The 17,710-nt window shown below is 43.1% G+C and overlaps 1 protein-coding gene and 1 pseudogene across 8 annotated transcripts in view; both read left to right on the top strand.

Annotated features, from left to right (window-relative positions):
• The first annotated feature begins 366 nt into the window (after positions 1-366).
• RAPGEF5 (Rap guanine nucleotide exchange factor 5) overlaps positions 367-17,710 on the top strand; it is a 240,791-nt gene continuing 223,447 nt past the window's right edge. For 4 of the 8 annotated variants that reach the window (XR_002944583.3, XM_024357769.3, XM_024357767.3 and 1 more), the window contains exon 1: positions 396-691. Coding sequence is in view for 7 of the 8 variants with exons in the window: in XM_024357769.3 (XP_024213537.1) it covers positions 461-691 (231 nt within the window). In the remaining variant the exon portion in view is untranslated. Of the gene's footprint in view, positions 692-17,710 lie in introns of all 8 variants that reach the window. The other 4 variants (XM_024357765.3, XM_024357763.3, XM_024357764.3 and 1 more) reach the window with 3 other exon arrangements.
• Positions 9,705-10,370, top strand: LOC743746 (elongin C pseudogene; annotated as a pseudogene).

Raw genomic sequence — 17,710 nt, 5'->3', positions numbered from 1 at the left:
GTCAACCCCTGGCTATTCGAAGAAGTGAAGCAGGACTTTTCAGCCTAAGGGGTAGGGGGACAGGGACAGGACAGAAGAGCGGGTTTGCCGGAGATTCTGGGAATTCTGCACCTGTGGATGAGCCGGTGTCCAAGGTGCCCTCTTCCTCCCGGGTCCCAAGTGGGAGATCCGAGGGGGACAGGTCCCAGGCAGCTTTCGCAGGCGAAAGGGCGGGGCGGGGCGGGGCGGGGCGGGGCGGGGCCGGCGCACCTGGGCGGGGAGGGGAGGAGAGAGGAGGGGAGGGGAGGTGCGCGGGGCTGAGCCTCGCGGGGGCCGCGGCGCGCGCCAATGGGCAGCGGCTGGCAGCGCGCCCCGCGCCGGAGCCGCAGTCGCGCCCTCTCGCTTCCTGGCGAAGGCGCGGACGGCGCGCGGAGGCGAGCGCGGTGGAGAGGAGCCCCCGGCGCCGCAGCGCCGTCAGGGCATGAGGATGGCCGTGGGCTCTGTCAAGATGCAGCCGCCGTGCGAGAGCCCGGCCCTGGCCGCCGCGGCGGCGGTGGTGGCGGCAGACGGCCCCCTGCGCCGCAGCCCCAGCGCCCGGGAGCCCGAGCGCGAGCAGCCGCCGGCGTCGCTGCGGCCGCGGCTGAGGGACCTGCCCGCGCTGCTGCGGAGCGGGCTCACGCTGCGGAGGAAGCGGAGCGCCGCTGGGGGCCGGGTGAGTGGCCCGGCCCTGTCCGAGTGGGCACGGGCGGCGCGCACGTGGAGCCCGCGCCCACCCCCCGGGCCGCTGAGGGGGGCGTCTGGAAGTTGGGGAGGTGGCGGAAGGGACGCCCTTCTGCCGGACTCGGCTGAAGAGGGGCCCGGGACGGCGGGTTTTGAGGTGCCACCCCTTGAGCGACGGCTTCCCCCGCCCCCACACCTCCCCCCCAACCGAGCTGCACCTGACTTAACCCCAGGGCCCCCAGATTCAGGCTGCGGGACCGGGCATCGGCTGAAGACGAGCTGTTTGCCTCTTCTCGGAGGGGAAGCTGCAGGTGTCCAGCGTCCAACAGCCAGCCAGCCCTGTCCCACCCGCAAGCTTCAGACCCCACGAGCGGCATCCCTGTTTGCAGGACGCATGCGACGTGTGTGCTTGTTTCGGAGGTCCTGTTGCAAGCTCTGGGCATCGAGACTGGTTTTGGTGGTCTCCACCGCCGAGGGGCAGACCCAGGAGTCGGAAGCTCTTGGGTGAGCTTCCAGTTCCTGGGTTCCGGTGTCTCCAGCACTTAATACTCCTGGACACCCTCTTGAGCAGGAGGGTGCACGCCCCCAAGAACCTTCAATATTGACTTCCTGATGGTGTGTTCAGATATGATTTCCTGGTGAAGGAGTGTCCCTCGTTGAGTTCTAAGTGCATCTAATGACCTGAGCAGGTCAGGCATGTTTTGTATTTTTAAGAGAAGCAGGAAGGTCTGCTGATTGTCTCCTGGGATCTTTAAGAAGCCACCTAGGAGGCCCCGCCAGGGCCTCAGGACACAGAGCTGACTTACTCAGATTTCCCTGCTCACCAGGGTTTGGCGGCACCTTTGGTGGGTTCTACTCATCTTTTAAAAATTTATTATTAAGTGGTCTTTAATGAGAAGCTGCATCAATGTGGTTTTTCTTTCCCGTTTGGCTGTAATTTTTAAAATGCAGTCTTGTCTGACTTAAAACAAGACCTTACTGGGAGACTTCTAGCTCTTTCAGAGATGGGTTTTTGTAAACTTGAGAGTGAGGGATAACCACTTGTTTTCATGCGCCCTCCTTTGGGTAGGGAAAGGTCTGAACTGATGTGGGTCTTCAGCTTCTCGAGGCTGCATCTCTCTTTTCCTAGGCATTTTCCATCTCAGGTGGAAAATGGTCCATCCCAGGTCCATCTCAGAAGATGTTATGAGGATTCTCTGTGTGTGATGGGACATTCTTAAAGTCAGTGACCCAGAGAGTTTAGGAATTGCCCACAAGTGACCTTAACATGTGTGGCATTTAGGATTGCCTGCAAAGTAAGTGAGGAAATGTGTCCCCAAGATGTGGTGTCGGAATAAACAAGAACTGGAGTTATAGACTTTGCAGGAATCTAGGGAAAAGTAGGTCAAATTATGTTTCTATTATCCTTGACGGTTACTTTTTCATGGCACAGAATACTGAAGACATGAGGGCTGCCAGGCAGTCTGCGACAAGAATTGCTGAGGGTTTCTGTATAAATAGATCTATAGTATTTATTTGCGTTCATACTCATGTTTCTTGCTGCCTGGGAGGGTGTTGTATACCTTGTCAATATACCTACTTAGTTTTATTTTTTAATTACTCTGAATGTGGTTACCTCAAATAATGTATGCTTTATTAACCCTCTTTGATTCTAATACTGTATTATTTCTTTTTGGGACTTTCCAAACACATTTCTTAAGTGCATAGCCAGTTTTTATTGAAGGAAGATTGACTGTCAGTTTTTCCAGTGTTGGAAACCCATACTTTTTGACTATTTATTTGACTGTTTATTTCCCCTTTCTTCTGCCTTGGAACTACCTTTGTGATTTTGGAATCTTCCCCATCAAAGGAGTAGGAAGGGGGTTGAAAGAAGGAGAAAAACAAGTGAAATATGAACTTGTCTTAGGCAGCTCAGGCTGTCATAACAAAATACCAGAGACTGGGTGGTTTAAACAACAGGAATTTATTTTCTCACAGTTCAGGATGCTGGGAAGCCTGAGATCAATGTGTAGGCTGATTAGGTTTCTGGTGAGGGCTCTCTTTGTGGCCTGCAGATGACCACTTTCTCGTATATCCTCTCATGGCCTTCCCTTGGTAAATGCAGAGGAAGAGAGGGCTCCCTCTTCTCATAAGGCCACTAATCCCATCATGAGGGCCCCACCATCATGACCTAGTCTAACCCTAAATAATTATCAAAGGCCTCATCTCCAAATAATGTCATGTTTGGGGTTAGGGCTTCAACATAAGAATTTTGTAGGGGGCATACACTTAACAGTCCAAAACACAGGGGGTTTGAAAGAAAGAGAGATACAAGTAGAATATGTATCAGACTGGTTGGTTGGTGACTTGTTAGCATCTGGGATTGTCTGGTTAACCACCTTGGATTGGGCAGTGATGCTAATGCAAACAAATCATGGCTTGGATCTTTTTGTAGACCTTCAGCTCTGTGTCTCATGGACCATACCTCCAGACTGGAGCTGCGTGACTTCAGGGATAAGTTAACAGAAATCCATTACCACTAGTAAAGACACAGCTTTGTGCATTACATAAGTTAGTTGAGTTTTCTTCTCCTATATTGACCAAGATCTGATTTAGGAATATGTGTGGTCCTTATCCATGCTGCCCTGGGCTCCCACAAACCTGGACAATCTGACATCAACTGACATTAACAAAGTTCTTTGTGGGTTGTGTTGCTCAACCCAGGTGCATTATAGGCTTTTTTTGTTGTTGTTGTTTTGTTTTGTTTTGTTTTTCTGAGACAGGGTTTTGCTCTGCCACCTAGGCTGGAGTGCAGTGGTGTGATCATAGCTCACTATACCCTCGACCTTCTGGCTCAAGCGGTCCTCCCACCTCAGCCTCCTGAGGAGCTGGGATACAGGCACACACCACCATGCTTGGCTAATTTTTTTTTCCTATTTCTTTTAGAGACTGGGGGTCTCACTACGTTGTAGGCTATCTGTTACTAGGAAAAAATCAAACTGCCATTTGGTTAATATGCCTGAGTTCCTTGGTTCCTCAGTTCAGTCACTTCTAGTTGTGTTGAATTCAGCATGCATACTGGTTAAGACTCTTTGCACTTCTTTAAGACAAATGAGGGAAAGACTAAGTTGTACATTGTGGGAGGGCCCTAACTACCTCTTAAAAATCAGTAGCAAAGTAATGCACAACCTGAGTTCCTGACAAAACCCTTCAATTTTTTTAATTGTATAACAGAGATTATGAGAGAATGGTATAATGAACACCTATGCTTCAACAGTTATTAGCATTTTGCCAGCCTTGTTTCATTTATTTTCCCCCTCCATAGGCTTTTGTAGGGGCTAGTGCATTTTAAAACAAAATTCCATACATCATGTCGTCTTACTCACAAATTTGTCAGTTTACGGTCCTGATAAGGACATTAAAAACAACAGCAAAACTTTGCCTTTTTCACACCTAAAATGTTAATAATTTAAAAATATAATTTCCATATTCAAATTTTCTCAAAGTTGTCTTTTTACTTATGATTGTTGGAAACAGGAGCTAAACGAGGTCCACATATTGTATTTAGTTGTTAGGATTTTAAATCTAATTTGTTTTATAACAGCTTCCCCTCCCTTTTTTCATGCCAGTGATTTGCAGAAGAGAGTGGTTCATTTGTGCTGTAGAACATCCTACTGTCTGGACTGATTCCTTGTGGTGATGTTTAGCTTGTTCCTCTATTCTGTTTCCTGTGATCTGGCAGTTAGATATAGAGGTTTGATTAGATTCAGGTTCAAAGACAAGTAACCTTCATGGATGGTGCTGTGTAAAATCTATTGCATCACATCATGAGACGCATAATGTCTGGATATCTCTCTTTTTGAGATGGAAAGATTGATTCGTGAGTTTAGGTAGTGTCACTTAGCTGTCTGTCTTCTACTTAATGATTTTAGTATCACAGATCGTTGTAGCCTAGATCCTTTTCATTAGGGGTTGCAAAATGGTGATGATCTAAATCCATCATTCTTCTTGCATTTATTAATTGGAATTCGGTCTATAAAGAACTTTCCCTCATAAATTATTTAGGTCTCCTGAAATTCACAATGTGCAGGATAGACAGGGAAAAGTCTTAATTTTTTCCTTTTACTAACTATCAGAGTAATGATTTGGTGCTTTAACAATCTCCAGTGAGAACCAGTGAGTTTTTCTTTTTTAAGTGTCATTAAGAACTTAGGAATCTTAATGTATTTGTTTCTGTCACTTCAGTCAATATCCTTTTTGGTGCTTGGTTTATCTTTGTCTCCTGTATACTTTTTAAATGGCCAGTAAACTCAAATACCTTTCTTACTTTTCTGGCGCAAGATATTCTAAGTGTGTCTCGTCCATAGTCTGCTGCTCCCGACCTGAAACCCTGAAATCAGCCATTTTCCCAAGGAGCATTGATGAATTTTTTTTTTTTTTAACTGACAATCGTTCATTTCCCCATCTTTTACCTCTCTTAGTGGTTGCATTATTTTTCCCTTGGTCTTAAGCCTCCTACCTTACTTTTTTGTTTCTTTTTAAATCTTTCTCATCAGGTTGTTTCTAAGACTGATATTTTCCCCCTAATAAAAGAACTGATAACAGCTATTCCCTTTTTCTATATATACTGTCAAAATGCTGGGACTGACTTATTTTGGGCTTTGGCTGCTGTGATGTTTTCTGCAGCCTCTGCCACTGTCTTCAACGTCTTGGTATCTGTTTCATTTACAGCAGCCAGAATGATTCACCAATTGTGCCAAATTGCTCACCAAAGACCTTCAGTGATTCCCAGCTTTTGGATTGGTCATCAGAAGGGCCTAATTCTCTTTAACCACCCTTCACTAGCCAGGGTTCTTATGGCCTGTGCTCTTCAAAATTGAGAAACTGGGAAGAACAGCTGGTAGCCCTCTGAGTGAGGTTCTCTCTTTTTCTTTGCCCAGATGATTCCCTCTCAAAAAGGAACAAAGTATCCCTTTCCCTTTGTACAAGCTGGAGTGCTTTAGCTCTGACTCAATACCCTCTTCTGCTAGAAACTTGACTTTATTGATTGAGAAATAGAAACCGATCCAAATTATATACCAGTATGCCCAATGTATCGCCGTTTTAGGCACCTATTTTACAGGCAAAGCATGTCATTTATTCTTTGTATTTAAATTGAAATCAATGGCTAACATCATAGCACTTAATTATGTACCATGCATATTCTGATATAAACTTCAACTCTCACTACAAGCCTATGAGTTAGATGCTGCTATTTGCATTCTACAGATGAAGAAACTGAAACACAGGTGTAATTTGCCCGAGGTTACAGAGTGTGTGCCAGAAGGGAGGTTTGCATCTAGGTATCCTGTTTCCGTAGAGCCAAGTCCATGCTCTGAATTAACTTTAGTTTTCCTCAAATGCATTGAGAGGGCAAAGGGTCTATTTACTCTAGACTATGATAGCCTTATAGTACCTGCTGATATTATCTTACCACTCTGAGAGAGGTAAATAAATGCCATTAATAATGTCAGACTTTTAACTTTTATTTGAGCACGCAGAAGCTTATTGTTGACATATTGGGTTTAGGGGAAGCGGGGAGAAGCATTGTGGTTATAGGTGAAAGGTAACTAATATTTACTTAAATTAAAAATAGCTCAAGATCAGCCTGGGCAACAAAGCAAGACCATGTTGCTACAAAAAACAAACAAACAAACAAAAAACTAAAATACAAAACAAAACAGCGTCCATGTGTCATAAGCAAAATCAGCCATGCTCACTTGATCAAGGTCAATCCAAAAACCTTGTGAATTCACCCAGCTTACTTTGTTCTCATCTGCTTATGGCAGCCAGAAGATAAAGGCCATTAAGAGAGGCATGCATCTGCCAGGAAGGGTGAGTCAGATCAGATATGAGGGACACATACTGAACTTATTTGAGAAATATTGACTTCGCTGCCTCTGCTTGCTGACAAACTACTATCCTGATCCTTGGTGTAAAACTATGTTAGCTATGGCTACAGATAAAATAAAGCTCTGTGGATGCCAACTTCAAAAATATTTATTTGGGAAGAAGGAAAAGAAACTGTAGATTCATTTAATTTCGTGTGAATTCTAGCAAAGGAACTCAATGGCAAGTTAATATTTTATTTACTTATTTCTTCCTTTCCCTCCCAACCCCCACACTTTGGTGACATAATTAGATCCCAGGAAAAGACACAGGCTGTGGCTTCAGAGTGGGTTTGAATCCCAGTGCTATCACTTATTATCTTTGCATTAGTTATTCTCTGAGCATTCTGAGCCTCAATGTCTTCCTCTGTAATGACATACACAGTGGATCAGGTTTTTCCATGAATAGAGATAATATAAAGTGTTGGGTACATTGGAACTTAAATAGTTATGTCCCTGGCAGGATGCTTACTCTATGCAAAAGGACTTTCATGGACATATTTATAGAAATCTAGACACAAACATTTTTGCTTTCATATGCAATGTTGGATTCTATTTTTTAAAAGCACATGATATCCCAACATAGAGTGAGTATTTATGTAGCGTCTAAATACTGATACCATAACAAATAGGCTTCATTTCTACTTGCACTTTCTCTTAAATTGATGTGGCAGTAATTGGCAACTTGTGTAGCTAGCAATAGATGGAAAGGTAGGATATAAGTCATTGGTAGTGACTTTGAGCACTTGTGATTTTTTTGCCTCAATACTGCATAACAATCTTTGTTAGGAGTATAGATAATTCCAGTAATGATATATGATCTGGAAGTACTTTTTGAGAGATCATAAGATTTTATATGAAGATAAAATAGTAAAAATCAATGACTTAATTTGTTGTGGCAAATCATTATTATGGTAAATCATTCGTTAATGGGTATGGACAAGGGAAAATCCACAGATGCCACTGTGGTAGGTCTTCTTCAGATTGAAACCTCCAGAGTCCCCTGAAGGGAAGAGGTATTTTCACCTATGAGGAAATTACAATCCAGAGAGGTTAAAAGCTTTCCCATGGCTAACCATCTAGGAAACAGCAGAGAAAGAATGGAGCCCAGAACTACCTGATTTCAAAGACTGTAGCCTGTCTGCAATATCGTGTCTAAAACTTTGAAAGGATAACAACATATGGTATATTGAAACAATGGATGCAGGAAACATTTCAAGTCTTAGTGTAAAGCACAACTCATTCTCTTTCCACTCTCTTCAGTAATGGCTTCCAGGATCACTCATTTATTTATTTTTATTGATACATATTTTCAGGGTACATGCGATAATTTGATACATTAATATAATCAAAGGTAATTGGGATATTGATCACCTTAAATATTTTTCTTTTCTTTACACTAGGAACATTTAAATTATTCTCTTGAAGCTACTTTGAAATGAAATGCACAATCAATTAATGTTAAATTATAGTCACCCTATTTTTTTTTTTTTGGATGGAGTCTCACTCTATCGCCCAGGTTGGAATGTATTGGTGGGATCTCAGCCCACTGCAACCTCTACCTCTTGGGTTCAAGTGGTTCTCCTGCCTCAGCCTCCTGAGTAGCTGGGATTGCAGGCATCCACTACCATGCCTGGCTAATTTTTGTATTTTTAGTAGAGACGGGGTTTCACCATGTTGGCCAGGCTGGTCTTGAACTCCTGACCTCAAGTGATCCGCCTGCCTCAGCCTCCCAAAGTGCTGGGATTACAGGTGTGAGCCACTGCTCTTGGCCCCTACTGATCTGTGGAACACTGGGTCTTATTGCTTTTTTTTTTTTTTTTTCTTTTAGGCAGAGTCTTGCTCTTTCACCCAGCCTGGAGTACGGTGGCACCGTTTTGGCTCATGCAACGTCCACCTCTGGGTTCAAGCGATTCTTGTGCCTCAGCCTCCCTCCCAAGTACCTGGGATTACAGGCATGTGCCACCACACCTGGCTAATTTTTGTATTTTTAGTAGAGATGGGGTTTTGCCACATTGGCCAGGCTGGTCTCAAACTCCTGGCCTCAAGTGATCCGCATGCCTTGCCCTCCAAAAGTGTTGGGATTACAGGCGTGAGCCACCGTACCCAATCCATCACTTATATCTAAGTGTATATTTGTACCTGTTAATCAAACTCTCTTCATCCCCTCCTCTCCACTACCCTTCCTGGCCTCTGGTAACCACCAATGTACCCTCTATCTTCATGAGAAGGGATCAGTCTTTACTCACAAGCTTTGGCCATGGCTTGAGCAGAGTAGCTGTCAGCCATCTCCCAGCAATACCAGCCATTGGACAAGAAACATGAAGGTTTGGGATGACTCATCCTAGAAGTCATTGTTTTCTCAGCTCCATAGTACACATCTACTTGGAGATTTATAAGGCATGCAAGCTCCTTTTCTGGCCTGTGTGAAAAACTGGAAGAGGTAGAATGAGTTCCTTGTAACCCAGGATTTATGTTTCTGATGGTAACATGCTTGATATTTAAGCAACTTGAGATTAGGAAGTTGGAAGTACACATACCTGTCAAAGTAACTGAACCTATTTACAATAGAATAAAATCATTGAGAATACACAGTATCTTTTAATGAAATTAAATTTTGGTATGTTTACCTTTTAATGCACTATGATTACCTGCATGGAATTACTCTTAATTATTTTTGTTTTGGGTGGGGGGATTCCAGGCCTTTTTGAGAATCAAAAGATAGCACAGCAAAAGAAATGCACATTGAGACATAATTTTGCATCTCATTTCAGAGGGCTTGTGGATGTTCTGAAGCCTGTGCCACAAGACCCCTGGTTAGAAAGTGCTTCTCTAACTTGCCTTCCAGAAAGCAGCATCATGGTTTTACAATTATCTTACCTTTTCTCTCCTTTTCCTCTAAAAATTTGATATAAGTACTCATTCAGTTGCTAGCAAATTTTTTTTGAATCAAAATATTTTACTGGTGTTGAATTGGAAATCATTCACCTCCAAATATAGCAAATGCTTTGGTAAGCCCTGGTAGGTGGTGGTGCTGAACATGATGATAACTATTAATATTTAACAAATCCTGGTGGGGGGGCGGCCCTGGGATAGGGGCTGTGGCAGTACGCGGGGACCCAGCTGCGGTGGCTGCGGGACTGACGAGAAACTACTAAAGTTCCTGGGGAAGCAAAGTAGAATTTCATAAGAACAAAATGGATGGAGAGGAGAAAACCTATGGTGGCTGTGAAGGCCCTGATGCCATGTATGTGAAATTGATATCATCTGATGGCCATGAATTTATTGTAAAAAGAGAACATGCATTAACATCAGGCACGATAAAAGCCATGTTGAGTGGCCCAGGTCAGTTTGCTGAGAACGAAACCAATGAGGTCAATTTTAGAGAGATACCTTCACATGTGCTATCGAAAGTATGCATGTATTTTACGTACAAGGTTCGCTACACTAACAGCTCCACCGAGATTCCTGAATTCCCAATTGCACCTGAAATTGCACTGGAACTGCTGATGGCTGCGAACTTCCTAGATTGTTAAATAAAATAAATTATAATAAACTGTTAACTCTTTTCAGTATTTAATACCTGTAGTTCAGTTAGTAACTTTTTCATATATAGCATGTTGCCTGTATGCAGTTGAACTATATAAAGTTCATTGCAAAGCAGATTATCTTGTTTTTTTGCATAGCAATCAAAGTTGAAATTTGTTTGCTACATCAGCAAATTAAGGACATTTTCACAAACTGAGAAATAAACAAATATGCCAAAAAAAAAAATTTAACAAATCCTAATATAACATTTATCATATCAGGTTGTTTGAAGTACTTTAAGAACAGTAACTCATTTAGACCTGGTAACAACAATCTTATGTCGCAGATGGTCTCATGGTCTTCTTTTCCCAAAGAGAAAAATGAGGCATAGGTTGAGTTGCCTAAGATCACCCAATAAGAGAAGGAGTCAGATTTGAACCCAAGAAGGCTGACTCCATATTATACAGTCTAACACTTCTTCTGCATCCTCTCTCTAAATAAGATAATTAATGTATGTCCTTGATTAGAGTGTCTTTTTTTTTCATTTTGACACTTTCAAAATTGAGATGTATCTTACGGTTGCTGTGATCATTTGAAGAAGTACTTACTGTTTTGCTCCCTATAAAGCTATTATTAAATTGATGGTATATCTTAAAATTATTGGTGTCCTTGAATAAAGGAACTATGGTAAGCCATGTGTTTTATTTAAAAAATATAGCTACGTAGTTTATAGAAATATCATAGTAAATCACAGCTTTAACATGGGGTATACAAACAATCGAATTTATTTATGAAGTGTGAAAAATTTAAATTAAGATTATATTAACAATCTATATGAACACTGATATTGCTTAGGTAATGATTTAAATGTCAGAAGAGAATAAATTTAAATTTTTTCCTAAAAAAAGCATTAATAGCCTTAGAGTAATGTTGAAGGTGGAAGAAACCAAAATTGTAAGTGGGGGGGGGGGTTAAAATATATATATGTGTGTGTGTCTGTGTGTGTATATACATAATTATCAGTTTTCTTACAGCTTTTTTTAGGAGAGCAAAATTTAAAAGTTAAACTTTCCATATAAATTTCCTAAAACTGAGAACCATGAATATAACTAAATGACATTAGATATAGACATGCCTTTGAGTCACTGTAATTTGTATAGTGAGTTGGCAGATCTTACCTTCTGTGACTCAGTTAATCTGTTTTGTATTCATCTGCTTTGTTCATGGGACATTGACTTCTTGCTTATAAAATCCTTTTCATTTTGTACTGTTTGTATTATCTGTAGAGAAAATATCATTCAGGACTTCTACCAAGGCAAAACAAATCTTTACTAAAGTTACAATTCTGAAAACCAGGGTTTTTGCGTTCTAGTTGGTTGTCTTCCTGTATTTTTTTCCAACTGGTCTAGCAACTTAAACTCAGTCCATTGGTGGTTTTGTTGTTCAGTTGAATTTGACCTTGTCAAATCATTTACCTGCAGCTGTTATGAGGTGTACATGCAAATACTTGTGATTGCCTAACACTTAGGACTTTGTTGCTGACGGCAAATTTATTTTATCTCTCGTTACTGTTGAGGGAAGTGAACAGCTTATCACTTCTGCTTGCTCTGACACTCTCAATGTTGACTGTAATGAACAAACACTGCAAATGGTTGACTCATTATATTGTGCTGTGAATTTGTACATAGGAATGAAATCTGTAAAAAAAATTTTTTTACGTTGAGAAGAGGATATAATAATAACTTTTGGAGCTTAGGGGAAGTATGATGCCTGTTTCAATCTATTAAAATGCAGTTTGGCTGTGGGTGTAAGAGAACATTTTTTAAAATGAGTTTACCACTTAAGGGCTGCATGACCTGGAGTAAATCAAATAACCTCTGTGAGTCTCTGTCTTTAAAATGGAATACCAGTATTCTGTCATGGGAACCAATGGTGGGATAGGGAATCAGGTTTTATTTCCTGTTCCTTGTCTGGCCAAGGTCCAAGCAGTGTTCTGTGTTGAGATGACACCTCAACCAGTAGGACACTTTGGGGTGAATCTTAGACAAATGGAAAGATGGTTCTTTAATATTAACCACATCTCTTCAGTTGGAGAGGGAGAAGTTAATGCATTAGCAGAGGGAGCATTTGAAAATGGGAAAGGGATCTAATTAAATCCAGAATCTGTCATATCAAAAGAGTAAAAAGAACGCATCTATAAATCTGTTTCTAGAAGATTAAATGGTTTGTTTGGCCATAAACAGAATTCTGGGAGAGGTGTCAGAAGAGTACTTAGTGGCAGCAACCCTATGTGTCTGTCAGAGATCTTACCAGGTGGTTTTCTCTTCTTTTGGATACTGTTTAAGCATTCAAATTTCCCACTGCTCTTGGCACATAACTCTCTAAAAAAAAAAAAAAAAAAAAAAAGCTGCCTAGACATATTCTAATCTACCTTGAGTATCTCAAATGAAGCTAGATCTTAAAAAAGCCCCTCTGCAGTTGTGTGTTCACTCCGTCGTGGTTTATATAATGCTTTACCTTCACAAAGCGCTTTCATATACATTCTTATTTTACTATTTTCATAACTGGAATAAAGTCTTTTTTTTAATAGACTAAAAAGTTACTGAGCTTTTCTATATGCTGCGGCCTCACCGTCTGTGAATCTCAGGCAGTGCCCACTTAGTTATGTAGAGGATGCTCAGTAAGCCTGAGCTGCTGCTGTTGTCATTGCTGTCATCATCATCAGTGCCTGAAATTGCAGATCTGAGGGATTCCAGAGTTAGTCTCTCTGAAGAGCTGAAAGAGATCTTACTGGTTATATTGGTAGAAATTAAGTAAGAAAACTGAGGCTCCACAATTGGTATCCTGCTGAAGGTCATCATGAGGAAGTTAAGAGTCAGGAGCCCCTTAGGCTGGGCTTCTCAGTCCAGGGTCTCTGAGAAGTTAGCCTCAGGCTGCGGTGAAGGGTGGGGCTAAAGCAGAACTTCTCAAACTGAAGCCTGCATCAGAATCCCTGGAGGGCTTGTTAAAACACATATTCCAGGGCCTCAGCCTTAGAGACTTTGGTTCAACAGCTCATGGACAGGGCCCAATCATCTGCATTTTTATCAAGTTTTAGGGTATGCTGTTGCTGCATCCACAGACCACACTTTGTAACACTGGACTAGAAGGCCTCAAAAGTTTGGTGACTGTCATCATCAGAACATTGCCTAGGTCAGGAGTCTGCCTGGCTGTTTACCACCTCCATGATGAAGGCCAGACCCAAATAGAGGACTCTGACTATAAGAACTTTATTGAATGAATAATTTTGGAAACTCCCCCTTGGTGGTTTCTACAGAGTAACTGGCAGTTTAAAAAAAGGAAAAAGTGGGGAGGATTTGGAGCATCATCGCCCATGGCAGCTATGCTGGCTATTCTGTTTGTCCATCCTGAGTCCACTCTGCCCTTCCCTGTTCTGGTCTGCACCGTGGAGGCTGCCTTTGTGGACGTTCATCACCAGGACTCTGTTGCCCTCTGGCTTAGGTTGGGTTCAGTCAGTGGTAGGTCAGGAGGAGCAAGAGGCCAGGAGTATCTATTCTTCCTGCTTACTCTGTTTTTCTCTGTGGTGCTTGCAGTGTCTGTGACCGCCTATAATGGCAGCTGACCCTGGGCAGTCCCTCCTCAATCGCGTCACCTCTCTCCAGCCTCCAGTACAGCTGTGTCTCCCCTTGGCTGTCAGGCCTCGAACTGTTCAAGGCTTGTCATGACTGGTCCCTTTGTGCTGTAGCATCTCCTTGGGCCTCTGAACCTTGCCCACACATCTTTGATAGGCTGTTTTCTAGAGGACCCTTGATGGATGGAGGAGCCCAGGTAAGAGCCATGCTAGAAAATGTGACAGTGGGAGGTGTAGCCATGGTGAGAAGAAACTCGTGAACAGAATGGGCACTGGCAAGTATGATGGCAAGGCAGAGAGGCCCAATCCCTCTTTGGGTGGAGGATAGAGGGAGAGGCAAGGGAAGGCCTGGCCTTGAAAGTGATGCTGGGCTTCACCGTAGAGGGTCCTGAGGGGTCCCTGGACCTCTGGTTAGAAGCTAGGACTACTTGAATGTGAATCAGGGGCCATTTCTGTGCATAAACATAGGTGGCTAGGGTTTGGAATCGGAGAAGCTGTTATATGAGGAATTGGCATTCCTTCTCTGCAATTGCCTAGCAATGTTTTTTCTGCCCCTGCTTTTTTTTTCTGCAGACACCCTCAGCATCGTCAGCTTATACACAGGAATTATAAAACCTGTATGTGGGACTTTGATCTTGCTAAATTTTGTCACCGTGTATTGAACATGTTCTGAAATGCCTGCCAAAACTACATTCATGAAGTAACAAATAGTCGAATAGGATAATTACACCTTTGGTTCCTTTGCCCATAGGTTCCAGCAATGGGCGTGTTGGTGAGATAAAACACAGTTTTCATGGTTTGGGGGGTCATCCAGATCATTTTCTACAGTAACCTCACCATGAAGCAGGACTACCACACATACTAATACCAATTCTGCGTGTTTATTAGTTCTTTTATATTGAAATGTCATGCTAGGTTGAAACTATTTCAGAACTTTTGTAAATAATATTGGGGTGGTAAAGGTTGGATACCAACATCTGAATACCTTGTCTTAATAAATGAAATATATAAAGACAAAACAAGCCACCAATCTCAAATTTTCTGTTGTTACAATTCTTTAGGTATAAGAAAAATTCTCTATGAGGAAAAATCAACCCTGGAATTTTTTTCCCTCTCTTTCTGGGTAGTTGGGTTGATACCTACCCAGATCTCATCTTGAATTACCATGTGTTGTAGGAGGAACCCGGTGGGAGGGAACCGAATCATGGGGGCAGATCTTTCCTGTGCTGTTCTTGTGATAGTGAATAAATTTTATGAGATCTGATGGTTTTAAAAAGGGGAGTTTCCCTGCAGAAGCTCTTTTCCCTTGTCTACCACCATGTGAGACGTGCATTTTACCTTCCTCCATCATTGTGAGGCCTCTCCAGCCATGCGGACTGTAAGTCCATTAAACCTCTTTCTTTTGTAAATTGCCCAGTCCAGGGTATGTCTTTATCAGCAGCATGAAAACGGACTAATACAGTAAATTGATACCAGTAGAGTGGGGGCACTACTGAAAAGATACCTGAAAATGTGGAAGTGACTTTGGAACTGGGTAACAGGCAGAGGTTGGAACAGTTTGCAGGGCTCAGAAGAAGACAGGAAAATTTGGGAAAGTTTGGAACTTCCTAGAGACTTGTTGAATGGTTTTGCCCAAGATACTTGTAGTGATAAGGACAATAAAGTCCAGGCTGAGGTGGTCTCAGATGGAGATGAGGAATGTGTTGGGAACTGGAGCAAAGGTGACTCTTGTTATGTTTTAGCAAAGAACTGGTGGCATTTTGCCCCTGTCCTAGAGATTTGTGGAACTTTGAACTTGAGAGAGATGATTTAGGGTATCTGGCAGAAGAAATTTCTAAGCAGCAAAGCATTCAAGAGGTGACTTGGGTGGTGTTAAAGGCATTCAGTTTTATAAGTGAAGCAGAGCATAAAAGTTTGGAAAATTTGCAGCCTGACAGTGTGATAGAAAATAATATCCCATTTTCTGAGGAGAAATTCAAGCCAGCTACAAAAATTTGCATAAGTAATGCGGAGCCTAATGTTAATCCCCAAGACAATGGGAAAAATATCTCCAGGGTTTTTCTGTTGTGAAGCAGAAAAAGGTCCAAGGTGTCAGAGACCTTTACTGCAGCCCCTCCCATCACAAGCCCAGAGGCCTAGGAGGAAAACGTGGTTTGGTGGGCTGGGCCCAGGGTCCATGTGCTGTGTGCAGCCTAGGGAACTTGGTGTCCTGTGTCCCAGCTGCTCCAGCCATGGCTGAAAGGGGCCAACATAGAGCTCAGGCTTTGGCTTCAGAGGGTGGAAGCTCCAAGCTTTGGCAACTTCCACGTTGTGTTGAGTCTGTGAGTGCACAGAAGTCAAGAATTGGGGTTTGAGAACCTCTGCCTAGATTTTAGAAGATGTATGGAAATGGCAGAGGTTTGCTGCAGGAGCAGGGCCCTCATGGAGAACCTCTGCTAGGGCATTGTGGAAGGGGAATGTGGGGTGGGAGCCCCTAAACAGAGTCCCTACTGGGGGACAGCTCTCTACTACCTAGTGGAGCTGTGAGAAGAAGGCCACTGTCCTCCAGACCCCAGAATGGTAGATCTGCTAACAGCTTACACTGTGCCCCTGGAAAAGCCATAGACATTCAACACCAGCCTGTGAAAGCAGCCTGGAGGGGAATATATCCTGCAAAGCCACAGGGGTGGAGCTGCCCAAGGCTGTGGGAGCCCTGTCTTGCATCAGCATGACCTGGATTTGAGACATGGAGTCAAAAGAGATCATTTTGGACCTTTAAGATTTGACAGCCCTGCTGGATTTTGGACTGATACAGGGCCTGTAGCCCCTTTGTTTTGGCCAATTCTCCCATTTGGAATGGCTGTATTTACTCAATGCCTTCACCCCCATTGTATTTAGGAAGTAACTAACTTGCTTTTGATTTTACAGGCTCATAGGCAGAAGGGACTTGCCTTGTCTCAGATGAGACTTTGGACGGTGGACTTTTGAGTTAATGCTGAAATGAGCTAATGTTTTGGGGGACTGTTGGGAAGGAAAGATTGGTTTTGAAATGTGAGGACATGAGATTTGGGAGGGGCTGGGTGGAATGTTATGGTTTGGCTGTGTCCCCACCCAAATCTCGTCTTGAATTCTCACGTGTTGTGGGAGGAACCCGGTGGGAGGTAATTGAATCACAGGGCAGATCTTTCCTGTGCTGTTCTCATGATAGTGAATAAGTCTCATGAGATCTGATGGTTTTAAAAAGGGGAGTTTCCCTGCACAAGCTCTTTTCTCTTGTCTGCTGCCATGTGGGATGTGCCTTTCACCTTCTGCCATGATTCTGAGGCCTCCCCAGCCACATGGAACAAGTCCATTAAACCTATTTCTTTTGTAAATTGCCCAGTCCTGGGTATGTCTTTATCAGCAGTGTGAAAACAGAGTAATACACTGGGTTTTCTTATATTTATATGTCAGAAAACATGGATGTGTGAGGGAGTCAAGGGATGACCTCATGCAGCTGAATGATAAGTCACCTCGTGTTACTCAGTGTGGCACAAGTTCAAGTGTATGAACCCTTTGGTTTTGCTCCATTTTCTCTTCTTTCTGGTCATTTCTCCAGTAAAGCTTGGTTGCTGGGTACCTGGAGAAGACAAGCAAATGGAAGCCCAGAGGACAGGAGCCCAAATCTGCCAGGAAGGAGGTAGAGCATTCCTAGTTGAAGGCTTCCAGGAAGTGGCCATGCCTGTGCATCACCTCTTAGGGGGAACGGACCAGAGGGAAGAGGAGAGGGGTTCTAGTGCGGAATACCCTGGTAAGAGAACCCAAGCCCTGGTCAGGGAACAAGGAGGAGCTCAGTGTGGAGGAGGGGCTGTGGGGGCTGGGGGACCCAGACATACAGGAATCCCTTTTCCAGGCTCAGATCCTGGGGCAAGGATGGTTCCCGCAAATCCATCTTGTTTTCACCTCCAGTCTAGAGTGAATGTTCTCC

Source organism: Pan troglodytes, chromosome 6, assembly GCF_028858775.2.
Source record: "Pan troglodytes isolate AG18354 chromosome 6, NHGRI_mPanTro3-v2.0_pri, whole genome shotgun sequence".
NCBI lineage: Eukaryota > Metazoa > Chordata > Mammalia > Primates > Hominidae > Pan > Pan troglodytes.
The sequence above is the reverse complement of the archived record's forward strand: the minus strand, read 5'-3'. Positions and strand labels throughout refer to the sequence as shown.